This window comes from Zootoca vivipara, chromosome 5 (genome assembly GCF_963506605.1).
Source record: "Zootoca vivipara chromosome 5, rZooViv1.1, whole genome shotgun sequence".
In the NCBI taxonomy this organism is placed as follows: domain Eukaryota; kingdom Metazoa; phylum Chordata; class Lepidosauria; order Squamata; family Lacertidae; genus Zootoca; species Zootoca vivipara.
In genome coordinates, this window is record NC_083280.1 from 67,211,343 (window position 1) to 67,225,875 (window position 14,533).

At 40.8% G+C, this 14,533-nt stretch overlaps 1 protein-coding gene across 4 annotated transcripts in view; it reads left to right on the forward strand.

Annotated features, from left to right (window-relative positions):
* PRKG1 (protein kinase cGMP-dependent 1) overlaps positions 1-12,820 on the forward strand; it is a 583,016-nt gene extending 570,196 nt beyond the window's left edge. The window contains exons 14-18 of one of the 4 annotated variants that reach the window (XM_035137531.2): positions 279-442; positions 2,616-2,738; positions 3,286-3,348; positions 4,142-4,208; positions 8,795-12,819. In XM_035137531.2, the coding sequence (XP_034993422.2) occupies positions 279-442; positions 2,616-2,738; positions 3,286-3,348; positions 4,142-4,208; positions 8,795-8,893 (516 nt within the window). In that variant the 3' untranslated portion in view covers positions 8,894-12,819. Of the gene's footprint in view, positions 1-278; positions 443-2,615; positions 2,739-3,285; positions 3,349-4,141; positions 4,209-8,794 lie in introns of all 4 variants that reach the window. The other 3 variants (XM_035137530.2, XM_060274880.1, XM_060274879.1) reach the window with 3 other exon arrangements.
* Positions 12,821-14,533: the final 1,713 nt, after the last annotated feature.

Genomic DNA, 14,533 nt, shown 5'->3' on the forward strand with positions numbered 1-14,533 from the left:
AACCTGAAGTCTTAAACAAGTGTTATGAACTCATTTATTTTGTTTTTGTACAAATCTGAAGTCTGAAAGACGTTCCTACATAGCTTTCTGTACTTCTGCTTTCTGCGACGGCTCTATACGGCAACCAGCATTTTCACTCTGAGAATATTCCCATGAAAGATTTCTTTCTGAACTGGTTTGTTCTAAGCAAAGCATGAGCATCTCCTCAAGCCTTTGTGTCTGCATAATTGCTCTTTATTTTTTTCTTTCTTGATGGGTGTGTGAACTTTCTTTCACAGGTCGATTTTGGCTTTGCAAAAAAAATAGGATTTGGAAAGAAAACATGGACTTTTTGTGGAACTCCAGAATATGTAGCCCCAGAGATCATCCTGAACAAAGGTCACGACATTTCAGCAGACTACTGGTCACTGGGAATCTTAATGTATGAACTCTTGACTGGCAGGTATGGGCATTGAATTGGAACTACTGATAAAAATAGATCAGCAAATTAGAGAATATTTCTGCCTTTGTCACTTTGATTAGGAGCACTAGAGGTTCAGAGCTTGCATATGCAATGATTATGCCCCCCAAAAAGGTCTAAAAACTTATTGTTGAGGCTGTTCATTATTATTTTGCCCTGGTTCACAGCATTCTAGAGGGGGAAAGGTTGAACAACTGAGGTGCAGTTACAAATTTAAATCTCTTGGTTCCATTCCTTGTTCTTCTGGCAGCCGTTGTTTTTTTGTTTTGTTTTTTGGACAGCAAACAAATGTAAAACGGGTCTGTTTTTACACTTCTAAGAGAGGCAGTATAAGCATCTGTCAGGAATCATTTAACAGTGGGTGGCTAACCTGTCGCCTTCCAGAAGCATGGTTAGGGATTATGGGAATTGGAGTCCAACCACATCTGGAGCACCACAGCTTAGCCTTTAAAACAGGTATCCCCAAACTCAGCCCTCCAGCTGTTTTGGGGACTACAACTCCCATCATCCCTGACCACTGGTCCTGTTAGCTAGGAATGATGGGAGTTGTAGTCCCCAAACAGCTGGAGGGCTGAGTTTGGGGATGCCTGCTTTAAAAGGACAATGGATTCCTGTAAAGCACTTTGAATGCTAAGAAGTGGTACTGAAACCATTTCTAATGACAATAGCACACCTTGTATAATTTCCAGTTATTGCATCTTCAGAATACTGTACTATGTAATTTGGTAAGCAGGCAAATCATCATTTGGTGTCTAGAAATAAAAGAATAGTCACAAAAAGTTATTCAGTTTTAACTCATGCAGAACAAAATAATTTCATGATGCTATGGTCTAGGTCCTCATTATTTTAGCATTAGCAAGCTACAATTCACAAAACATGCTGGAAAAATACTGTCATCCAAAATATGTTTTGGCCATGGTTAGTGGCATGTTTTTTTAAGAACACCAAAGGCCATTATTCAGCTAAATTGTTGTGCTAGTGGAATGTAAAAAGTTAAAGAAAACATTGCTGTGGAAGACAATATTTTACTTAGTTGGGGAGTCATTAAGACACCTGTCCTTTCCTTTTTGTATCCATGAACTTTAAGCACATAGGGATTCTGAACCAACCCCTTTTCTATCTCTCCCCTGCAGTTTTCAGAATTGTTGTGTGATAAAATCAGGGTTGAATATATGCATTTTAAAGTACCTTTGACTGTTCCTAGAATGATGCACTTCTTCAGACCACATAATTCTCAGATTTTCCCAACATGATGCCTATATTGGTTTAATAAATCCATGTAGAACTAGAAAAGTATTCTCATGTTGAGAAAAAGCAATATTTTCAAGTGAAATATATATCACACAAGATTATATGAATAAAGCATTATGGTAGTTCCTGCTCTTGTAAAAGGGCATAGAGTTATTTGCCAGATTTATAGAAATAGGTTCATCAGTTTGTACATTTAGAACTTGGAAGGAATGATGACAAGAGCAGTATTCCCTTACACACACAAAATTCTGCATTCTGTCATAGTTTAAATAAATAGGCATATCGTATTAAAATGTGTATTTCCCTGTGTTTAAAGTTGCAGGACTTAATATGTATTTGCTGCTGGTAACATGGACATTGCTGGTTTTAAGGGCCTACACATCATTCTTTCCCAACCTGATGCCCTCCAGATGTTTTGGACTACAGCTTCCATAAACCCCGGGCATTGAGTAGTAGTCTAAAACAACTGGAGGGCACCACAATGGGGAAAGCTACCATAGATGGTACAGAATCTACCAACAGCACTAAAATCAGATTGAACGTAACTGCTACAGCTTCCCTTAGTTAATCAAAACATTATTGTGGCATCCACTGGAGAGAAATAATGAAAGCTCTTTCAGGAGTTTAACACATTTTTTATTGCAGCAGCACCTTAGAGACCAACTAAGTTTGTCATTGGTATGAGCTTTCGTGTGCATGTACACTTCTTCAGATACACACGAAAGCTCATGACAAACTTAGTTGGTCTCTAAGGTGCTGCTGGAAGGATTTTTTTATTTTTTTATTTTGTTTCGACTGTCATACCAACACGGCTACCTACCTGTAACATTTTTATTGCCTCATCTTACAACATTTGAAGACATATTAAAACAGATTTTTAACTTTGGGTTTTTCTTTTCTTTAGTCCACCATTCTCAGGCCCAGACCCCATGAAAACTTATAACATCATACTAAGGGGGATTGACATGATTGAATTTCCAAAGAAGATTGCCAAAAATGCTGCTAACCTAACTAAAAAACTATGCAGGTAAACACTTTGTAGATTGCATTAGTAGTTTTGTCAAGAAGGGAATGTGAATTAGCACCACAAGTTCTTGCTATTTTGATGTTGGTTGTATTCTATAGAATTTTTGTGCATGTTTTTGTATTTGGGTTGGCCCTGATGTGCTTCTGAATAGATGATGAGGATGTTGTTGTTGTTGTTGTTGTTGCTATCAATTATTTTACCTGCCCTTCACCAGCAGGTCCCAGGGTGGATTACAACAACCTAATGTTCTGAATTAAAGGCAGTTATAAAGCATACTACATTCACAATAATAGGGTGGGTCTTGAAAACACATCTCAGCTGCCAAAGGCCTTGGTGTAAAATAGACATGGTTGAGATTACAGCCTTAGAGTCATACTTGGAGTTGACAGTCCACTGTTTTGATTGTTAGCTCCCCTGCATGCTATTGAGAACAACAGTGGGATAGAGAATGTTTAAATAAATAAAGGACAGTAAAGAATGAAATTACCTCCCAGCTTTTTCATTCCACTCTGTTGTGTACTGGGGTGTATTCTTCTTTTTCTTACAGGGACAACCCATCAGAAAGACTAGGGAACTTAAAAAACGGTGTCAAGGATATTCAAAAGCACAAGTACGTATGTTTCAGATGCTGAAAAGTTATTACCATCAGTTCACAGGACATTTTCCAGATGGTATAAGAAGCAACAGTCCCTGCCCCAGTACTAAACAGAGGGAGAAAATTCTGACAGAAGCAAGGGCAACAGGAGAAGTATATACACAGTGTTTAGGCTTTCTTTTCGTTTGAAGCTTAAGACAAGTTCATTGGATGCCTATTATGAGGCATCTATGTTGAATTTAAACCGGCTTTTGGGGTGCAACCAATATTTCTTAGTGCAGTCCCCATTCCCACTGATGGGAATTCAATGTACTTGAGCTTTATAGCTCCTAAAACTGGGTGCCATTGGCTCTGTGGGCTATTTGCATTGAAGCAAATGCATGGAACGTTGGTTAATATATTGGTGGTTTTTAATTGAGAATATCTTCAAAGACCATAATTTTTTTATATTTTTTTAACAAATACCAATGCAGGAATAGTTCCCACTCAAGATAACATATCATAATGAGGTGCCAAACATCATGCTTTCTGTATATAGCACAAAGTCCCATTTTGTTTGAGATATACCATGTATAGAGAAATGCCATTCTTGTCCCTATAGTGCTAGATGCAGTGTGACTTTTCACTAGCAGAAGTGGTTGTGGGTAGTGCATAGCAAGGCACCCCGTTTTCACCACTCCCCCTACCAACTGCCACCCTCTATGCCACATCCCGTACAGTTGTAGACAGTTCCACCAGCCCTCAGGAGACTTGGGGGGGGGCAGCAAATCCTGTTCCTTGTGTTATATTATCATTTTCCTGTTTTTAGGTGGTTTGAAGGCTTTAACTGGGAAGGTTTAAGAAAAGGTACATTGACACCTCCTATAATACCAAGTGTGAGTATACCATTTATTCTGTTATTTGTTCATACATGCTAGATTGGAACAGAGAATGAAGGGTTTTTTTTTTTTTTTAGGCACTCAATGCTACAATAGCAGCTTTGGTTGAAAGCTCTGTGGGCCTCCAGCTATACTGGAGCTTGACGCTGTTGTCAGGGCCATGCATTAAGAGTTTTCCCTGACATTGATGCATCAGAGCTTGTGCACATATGTATGTAGAGACGGAGTGCTGAGATGTCCAAAGACATTTTGTTTTCTTTTTATTGTACTAAAGCTGCTTGTTCTTCTTTCCTAGCCAGTTTGCTTTAGGTCTCTTGTGCTTCGCCTTCACTCCTTTCTCCTGTCTCTCCAACATGCCCTTTATTTCCTTCCCAATTGCCAAGTTCTTGTGATTCTATACCAGTGCTAAAGGCTGTGCTTTTGCTGTCAGGCATATGTCTACCACTCACAACTGCTGTGCTAACTCCATGCGAGTCTAAATGATAAACCAGGGACTAAGCAGAGTCAAAGCTAATTGCACACTCCCGCCTCCCCCCCCCCCCAAAGTACAGTAGTGCAAAATACTTTGCTTTTTGGTACCTCCTCTTTGTGGTAATAACTTCCCCTCCACCAGTGATACAAAAGATTCCTCCAAACAGTAGCTTATTATAAGTGACTGAACAGAAGCACAGCTGTTTCTGTACCAGAGCTCCCAACTACATGGATGTACCTCCAGGTTTCGGTACTGTGGCAGCAAGGGATGAAAGCTCTCCGTGGTCACCATATACTTGCAAACATTCACCTTTTAAGCCCATGGGCCTTTCCAAAAGGAGGAATGGTGAAAGATCTGGTTGTTTTAGGGTTTTTCTTTGGATACAATCTAATTTGATATATTTTATTTTAGAATATTCAAAGATCCTCAGCAACCCTTTCCCCATATTATATAGCTAAGCAATGTATATCCTGAAAGCATGAGCTTCATGACTTAACCAAATTGCTTTTGCCAATGTTCGAATGAAAGTGAATTTTTTATTTTGATTCATACAGTGAACTATGCTTTAATATTTCACTTTTCTGGTTTTAAGAAGTCACTGCGAAAACTGAAGCACCCACTTCCCCATCTGCAACTCATGTGATATACCGTATTTTTCGCTCCGTAGGATGCACTTTTTTCCTCCTCAAGAGTGAGGGGAAATGTCTGTGCGTCCTATGGGGCAAATGCCATGGATCCGGCAGTGGGATCCCTCGGCTGCAGTCCGAGCAGAGGGATGCCAGTGCCTCTCCCGACTGCAGGCTCCGATCTCTGGTGGGGGGGGGCAGGCGGATGAAAGAGCGCCCAAAATGGCTCCTTTTGGCTGCCTCTCCGCCCGCCTGTCCACCTCTGCCCGCCTTTGCTGCTTGCAAAAGCAGGGATCGGAGCCATGGTGGAGAGAGGCACTGCACTGCTCTGTGTCTCTTCCGATCTCTTGCGCCGTCGCCCACCTCTGCCAAGAGCAGGCATTAGGACAGTGCACCTCTCCCAATGCCTCTCCGTGAAGCATCTCCTCCACTGCCCACCGCCGCTTTTAAGAGCGGCGGGGTGGGGGGAGATGTTTGACACAGAGCAGGGATGGAGGGGCGGGTGGCAGCTGCTTCTTCCCTGCTCCATGAAGCATCGCTACGGGGCTTCCCCTTTCTCCTCCCCTTTCGCCGGTGTCGACAGGGGTGGGGGAGGCAGGAGAAGCCCGCTAGTATTGCTACCAGGCTTCCCCTGCCTCCTCCGACACCGGCGAAAGCAGGGGGGAGGGGAAGCCCGACAGCATCGCTACTGGGCTGCCCCTTCCTCCCCCGCCCCCCTCACCGGACTGGTCCCTCTGCCGCCTCCCCCTCCAGCGCCCCCCCCCCCGCCTTGTAGAGGAGGAAAACCAGAAAAATATTTTTTCTGGTTTTCCTCCGCTAGAAATAAGGTGCATCCTATGGAGCGAAAAATACGGTACCAAAAAACAATCCATCAATTTTGAAAATCCCTAAAACAAATAGTAAATTACAAATTAAAGCAGCAAATTATGAATGAATTTATCACTTTTAAATGTACAAAACCTTGAAATTTATTTAGGAGTCATGAAGTTTAGTTTTCTGAAAATAGTGGGTTCCCCTCTATCTTTAGGTACCGACTGTTACCTTCTCCCCACTTCCCCAAGCAGTCAGAAGTTCCAGGGGCAGCGCGTCCGAGTTTAGTTTCCTTTGGATGAGCGAGCACTGGAGACTTAAGGTGTCTTTGTACTATTTGCTTTATTTCCAAATATCCAAGCAGAACCTAAGTGGAGACAGACAGTCTTGATACCTAGAAATTCCATTATGCTGTATGGATCCCGAGAGAGAGAGAACTCTTCCATCACCCCAAGATGCTTTGCCTTCAGCTAACTAAAACTCTCTTTCCCTCTCTCCATGTTTCCAAATTTAACACTGTCAACTGTTGCTTCTTTTCAAAATATACTTACAGTGATACCTCTACTTACAAATTTAATGTGTTCCGAACGCACATTTGTAAGTCGAATCCCATAGGAATGCATTGGGAGAAAACATTCATAAGTAGAAGCAACCCTATTTAAAAATTCGTAAGTAGAAAAAAAATCCTATCTAAACCGCATCCAAGATGGCGGACGGAGCTCTGTTCGTAAGTAGAGTTATTCGTAAGTAGAGGTACCACTGTATATGGATAAAATAACATTTCCTTCACTACCAACTTCTGCTGTGGTCAGGGGCTTCCCCCCCCCATAGAAAAAGGAATTATGAGAAATATAAAGGATGCATAAATAGCTTTATGAATTTGTAAGCTTTATAACTAGTTTTTAACACAAATGTGCGGTCTCCTGGAGAGGAGCTAACAGCCACTGTCCTCCTTTTTTACTGCTAAGCTGGGCTAAATCAAGGCTTGGTTTCCCAAGTTGTCCAAACTGGGATTTGTGGTTTAGCAGGCTCCTCACTAATTTTAAGCTGTAATTAAGAACAAACCTTGGCTGCAGCATTCATTGAGCCATAGTTTGGTTTACTGTATCACTGCCTTTCATGTTTTAGAATACGAACATATATTTTTTTTATCTGTGGTGCCCTACGCATAACCATTGCTATTTGGGCCCAACCGTTTCTAATTACGTCTGTTCTACTAAGGTTGTGTTTATTCTGGCCAATTGTACTGGTTCTTGTTTTTCCACTGCAACAGCCATTTGTATATAATTCAATAAACAAATCAATTCTTTTCAAGATTCTATAATTTGTATGATGATTATTACTACATTTGTGCCCCACCTTTCCTCAAAGGAGCTCAAGGTGTTGGCCATGGTTCTCCCCCTCTCCACTTCTCAGAACAAACCTGTGAGGTAGGCTAGGCTGAGAGATGGTGAGTGGCCCAAGGTCACCCAGTAAGTTTCATAGCTGAAAAGGGATTTGCTTTTTTACAAAGTCTCATTTTGTACCCTGACAGTCATTTTAGGCCTTTTCCAAGCTGCTGAATGCTCCTGAACTGCTGCTTCTCATGCAAAATATTCCAAGACAGTGACAGAGTGTTCATTGCAGGCGCCCCAGTGGAGCTAAACAGGGCCATGCTGTGCTGGCTGCACAGTGGGAAGGCCAGTCCTGCTTCGAGGGGCTCACTCATGTCACCTATGCAAACCCAGCACCACTTTGCAAGACTTACAAAAGTGGTGCAGGACTGGCAAGGTGCATGCCTGTTGCATTTTTCTCAAGCCACCCTCCAGTTTGAGGGCAGCTGAGAAGGATGTAACAGGGCAGGGTGCAAAATAGCACCAGGCTTGCAGGCACTATGAACTCTTGTGTCCTTCTCATGGCACCCTCCAGCTACAAGGCACCGTGAAGGGACACAACAGCTCATGACGCGCTGGCAGGGCATCATAAAAAATGTGCCCACGCCGCCAGCCCCCCAGTGCCCTGTTCCAAGCATTTATCACAGATCCCATTGCTGCAGATAAATTTCTCAATTTCCCAAGTGACCATCAACAGCCAGTAAAAAACATTTCCATTAGTCAGATCGCAAACTATATAACCAGAAAGGCAAAACCCATGATATGCTTGTTCACAAAATTTAAACAAACAAAACATCTCATGGCAGTACTGTAAATGGAAACTGTAGTATCTGAATTATTGTTCTTTTCAAAGCTGTTCTTTGGAATTCTCATTGGCAAGCATGAATTATAGTTTTGAAATCAGAAAACTGTCTAATGATTCCAGACATGGGCGTACCCCAGCAAGGGACAGGGGGCAGCTGCCCCCCCTTGAAGCAAAAAAAAAATATTACCGTATTTTACGGACCATAACCCGCACCTTTTCCCTCCAAAAACTGAAGGGGAAAAGTTGCTGTGGGTTATAGAAATCGGGCTGTTTTCGCCCCCTCCGCGGCGGGAGGGGGGAGGAGCAGCCTGAGCTGGGGGGGGGCGGACAGGAGCTCCACCCTTCCTTCCCCCCTCTTTCTTCCTTCCTTCCTTCCCTCCCTATCTTGCCCCCCCCCAGTTTTGATCCTGGGTACACCCCTGATTCCAGACAACAGCTTTGGCATAAATAATCATCATCAACAGTACAAACAGTCTGTTTCTCCCCCCACTGGACAGGTTGCATCTCCAACAGACACAAGCAATTTTGATAGCTTCCCTGAGGACAACGAGGAACCACCACCTGATGACAACTCAGGATGGGACATAGACTTTTAATGTATTTCTCTTACCTGCTTCTGCCTTGCTGAAGACAGCTTCCTGAGACATGGCTGCCAGCAGACCTGAAGGAATTGGGAAGGATTAGTGCTCGGGGTCACCATGATGCCTTGATTGATGCTGCTAAAGTAACTACAGTGGCATTAGGACTTCTCGCTTAGATGACAATAGTGCTCTTCACATGTTTTCTGTTTGAACTTAACATAGCAGTTGACATGGTGGTCCTGAAGCAAGCCTTTTTCATCAGTAATTAAATGTGTTTTCTATCACTGTAATGAACTTGCTCCAGCCGTAATTTGAAAGTTGATAGAATAAGATGCACATAATTCTAGCTGCAATATCATTGTATTGCTAATTCTGTTCTGAAATGTTAAGTACTGTAGAATCTACAGTGTAGGATCTGGGGTACTCCCAAAAGGAGTGTGTTGGGCCTCTTAAAGCGGGCCAACGTATTAAACCAATGAGGACCACAAAGCTATTGGTCTTGGAGTTAATGTCAAAGCAGTGCTATATAGGTTGTCTTTCTTTTTGAGCAGTATTCATGACAAGAATGAATGTTACCCTTTTCCATATTTAATTTCTGATGTGCTTTTTCCTCTCCCAAACTGATAACAAAAGCACAACTGCTACAGTTTTTATTGAACTGTTAAAGCAAGTTTGGGTCGGTCGGTTCTCACACGTATCTGAGAACATGGTCTAACATTTAATTTTGTTGGTACAGCTACATAAGAGCATGTAGAAGATTATTCATAAAACTACTCATTTTACATATTATATATAAATATATATATAATAACTATATTATAAACAAAGAGAAATGTGCTTATCAAAAGGTCCTAGAAAGGAAATGATAGCAGCCAACTGGTCCAATAGGAATTTACACTGAGCTTAAAATAACATTTACCTTTTAGAGCCCAAGGAGGGAAAATGCAAGACTCACTGCATACTATATAGGTGCTATGTACATTTTTTAATCCATGAAATAACCAAACATCCACAATCATTTTTCAGGAAAATATGTAGCAAGGAATGTGATTGTCAATTAAAATCTCAAAATAATATTTACACACACACACGTTTTTGCTGCTCCTTCATATAGCATTGCCATCATTTGTTTTGCTTTTTGCCAAATTCTCTTAGTCCCACTGTTTTCTAGCTGTATTTTGATTATTTCAAACATTAAATAATTCAGCTCTCCTCGTGAAACGTAAAAACTAAAAAACTAAAAAACATGGAGCTGAAATGTGTGCAGCTGAAATGGACCACTTCAAAATCCCATTCATATCAAAGGGAGAGTTGAGTGCATACAGAAATTAATGAGAGTTTAAAACGTTTCAGTTTGGGTGAATCATACTTACTAGGCTTGAGCCTTCTAACATATATGTGTCACTCTTTTGACAGTAATAGATTATAAAAACATAGAACAATGATAAGAATCTCAGTGAAGACATCTACCGAGAATATACTTGCACCTTCCAATATACTTGCACGTTTAGATGAAGTAATCTCACTGCTAATGCAGCCTTACAACAGTGTTTTTATTAGTTCAATAAAAAACCACCCCTACAACCCACTTTTAAGATGCCATCACATAATATGAAATGCCAGTGAAGATAAACACATCTATTCCCTTGTTCATTTCCCTCCACTGGGGAGTAACACCACTGCAATCTCACAATAACCTGAATCCAAAAAAAGCAATTTTCATCTCCAGTTTTGCTCTTTATGAGTTAACTTAGCCCTCTCCTTTTTGAAAATCCGTGTTCCTCCTAGCTTCCATCTTTCTTGTACTTACACCTCCCTCCTCCTTAATTTGCCCTTTCCAATATTTCACTTCCTTTGGAATTAATAGGGCTTGAATTCAGGCAAAACTCCAGATGGGACTTAAGTTCAGCTAACTCACGGCACAACCCAGTGCATGCTTTACTCAGAAGTAAATCCCACTGTTTTCATGCAAAAATGAAGAATGCATAGGATACGGCCTCAGTGTAGATCCAACCCAATTTGTTTAATGAAAAATTTCAAACTCTCTTTAGGTTATATGCATTCAAAGCAGTTAGTTGTAACTTACAACAGCATGTTTGTTAAATGTATATCACTGCAAAAAAAGTTTTTTAGACTTATATGATTTAGGAAACACAGCAGAACTGTGTTTTCAGTTTGTTTCTCCCAGAAGCAATGTTGAGATACAATGCAGTTTGTTTGTTTTTTACTAACTCAATATAAACTACGAAATAGCCCTCAAAATCTTCGCTTCTTAAAAATTAGCAGCTGCTCAATCAACCTTTTCAGTTTCTCAAGGCCGCCAGGCTGCTGGTCTTATACATTAGAAGAGAATGTGTGGGTTTAAGGAGTGAAAAAGAGCTATCATGGACTTCCTTATATACTTGCACATTTGACATTAGCATAACTCTTTCAGGAGTCATTCCTGTTTGACACTGGTATACATTACAGCAAACTTGTGATCCTATTTCCTCGAAATAACCAAGATATTCAAGCCCTTTTTTAGGGGGCAGGAATGCCTTCCCACTATTTGTTGTGTCATCCACCTGATTGATTGTGATAAAACAACCATGAGCATTAGTGGTCAGGAACAACATAACCACTGGATCTTAGGAAAGAGCACTCTCCAGTACATAAAGGATCAGGAGTAGGAATATTTGTGGGAACACTAGGATCCAACCACAAACAAACACAGCAGCACCATTTGGAGTCTGCTTCAGAGCTTCCAAAACTTTACACCACTATAACATGACAAGTCTTCCCCTACACTGATGCATTTGCACATTCGTCCTTACACAGCTTCTTATGAGCTGTTTAGAGTTGTTCTGGCCAAAACCAGCATCAGCAAGGACTATGAAGCCTTCTTGGCTAGTGAGGTGCAGCTAGACAGAGATATCACCGTTTCCTAAGTACTGTACTGGATTGTGCTGAAGCTGAAGGGGCATGCTATTTGCTTGCTTACTACAATTTATCAAAAGAGACATTAAAATATAGCAATTAAAACATGGGTAAGTAAAGCAGAAGGAAGTAAAAACAAAAATAAAGTGCTACTTTATTTAATCCTATAAAATCAGTCTACAGAAGGTACTTTATTGTATACCAGGAATTATTACAGAATCTGCATACAGTAGCTGTAATCACAGACCTTCCAGCATGCAAAATCTAGTTAACCATTGTGGCAATAATCCCAGATAGTGCTGGATGTACCAATAATCTTTTCCAGGGGTCAGCAAACTTTTTCAGCAGGGGGCCAGTCCACTGTCCCTCAAACCTTGTGGGGGGCTGGACTATATTTTTTTGGGTGGGAATGAACAAATTCCTATGCCCCACAAATAACCCAGAGATGCATTTCAAATCAAAGGACACATTCTACTCATGTAAAAAACATGCTGATTCCCGGGCCGTCCGTGGGCCGGATTTAGAAGACGATTGGGCCACATCCGGCCCCCGGGCCTTAGTCTGGGAATCCCTGGTCAATATCATTAAACTTTGCTTGCAAGTGCATGAAATCAAATATGCCGCTTCAGAGTTATCCTTCAATTTAATCTGACAATTCTTCACATTCATGAAGCTATCAACAACTTGAACAGAGGTTTTCTAAGCAGATATACATCATTCTTCAATAAGTAAATATATCAACAGTTTTCTGGAAGAACATAATTTCATGTAACTCAGGCTTCTAAAACTAATAGTCAGCCTCCTGCTTTTTAAACTATAAACCAATAAAAGACAGCAAAAAGCTTTACATCATCATTTATCATTTCTGCTGCTCATTAAACCAGTATGCCAAAAACAAACCTCTGTGTTGCAATGAGAACCAATCACCGTCTATATTTCTGTGATTCATTAAACCAGTATGGCACAAAATAAAAAAAATTCCTTCCAGCAGCACCTTAAAGACCAACTAAGTTTTTATTTTGGTATGAGCTTTCGTGTGCATGCACTCTTCTTCAGTGCATGCACACGAAAGCTCATACCAAAATAAAAACTTAGTTGGTCTTTAAGGTGCTGCTGGAAGGAATTTTTTTATTTTGTTTCGACTACGTCAGACCAACATGGCTACCTACCTGTAACTAGAACAGTATGGCACAGCATTTGTTACATCTGCCAATTACTTTTATGCACCGTCCAACACATATGCAATTCTAAACTTAAGCATTTAAACACTATCCGAAGCATTTTCTGACATTTTATACAATAGGGCTAGAACATGACTCTAGTCATCTTGGTCAAAAGTCACCTTGTTTCTACATTGCAGCTGGACTCACTTCTAAAAAGCACTCTCTGAACCCCAGCTCTGAAACTTAAATGCAAAACTTGTTCTTTTTGATTCATTGACTTTTCCTGGTTAAAAACACGAGAACATGCTGTTTGCACTCTAAATAGTTCAAATTACAATGTGTTAAACTAAAAGCTTTCAGCTGAAGAGTAGTCACACATAAATTTAGTAATAATTATGCAAGGAAAGTTTCAAAGTGAGCTTGGTATGAATTATTATGCTTGATTCCTTCCGTTTGTCCTTGAGCCGCATTCAATAGTATATAATTGGTGCGGTGTGCACTTAATACAGATTTATTTTTTCATATGACTCGCTTGCATCTTCTTTACCAAATGTATTTTAAGTATCTTAAGCTAGCGTGTGTGTATTAGTAAACCCTGCATTTATAAGTAATACATTTTATTCACACATAGATACAAAAGCATATACACACACATTCACATTTCAGTGTACTGCAACTTACAACTGGTGCACATGCTACTCTTTCCATGCAGATCCCACGGGAGAATGGAATCGATCCCATGGTGAGTTTTCTGTGCCTGGCTAGGACACGAAGCAGGGCCATACTAGTACAGGTGTCCCTAGCTCCATCACACAACAGTAGTAGCTGCAGGCAGGAGTGGAAAAACTAACCACACCAATTTGAGGGGGGGAAGGGGGGAATAAGTCAACTACATTCTATTCAGAGTAGACCCACTGAAATCAGTGAAGCTAAGTTGGTCATGACCATTAATTTCGATGGGTCAACTCCCAAGTAGCAGTAGGACTGAATTACAGTGGTACCTCGGTTTATGAACACAATTGGTTCCGGAAGTCTGTTCATAAACTGAAGCGTTCATAAACTGAAGTGAACTTTCCCATTGAAAGTAATGGAAAGTGAATTAATCCGTTCCAGACGGTCCGTGGAGTAAGCGTTCATAAACTGAAGCAAACTTTCCCATTGAAAGTAATGGAAAGTGGATTAATCCGTTCCAGACGGGTCCGCGGAGTACTTAAACTGAAGCGTTCATAAACTGAAGCATGGGTGTAATTGCTTCCGGAAGTCTGTTCATAAACTGAAGCGTTCATAAACTGAAGCAAACTTTCCCATTGAAAGTAATGGAAAGTGAATTAATCCGTTCCAGATGGGTCCGCGGAGTTCATAAACCGAAAATTCATAAACCGAGGTGTTCATAAACCGAGGTTCCACTGTATCACCTAGTGACCCAAGTCCAAATCACATAGCTGGGAATGTAAGCTTGCCAGCAGTTCTGCTTAGAAATATAGTCTGCAGACTACTTATTAATTATGGCTGCAGTCCTCAGATCAATTTGCTCATGAGTAAGGTCCATTCATTTTGGTAGAGTTTACTCCCTATA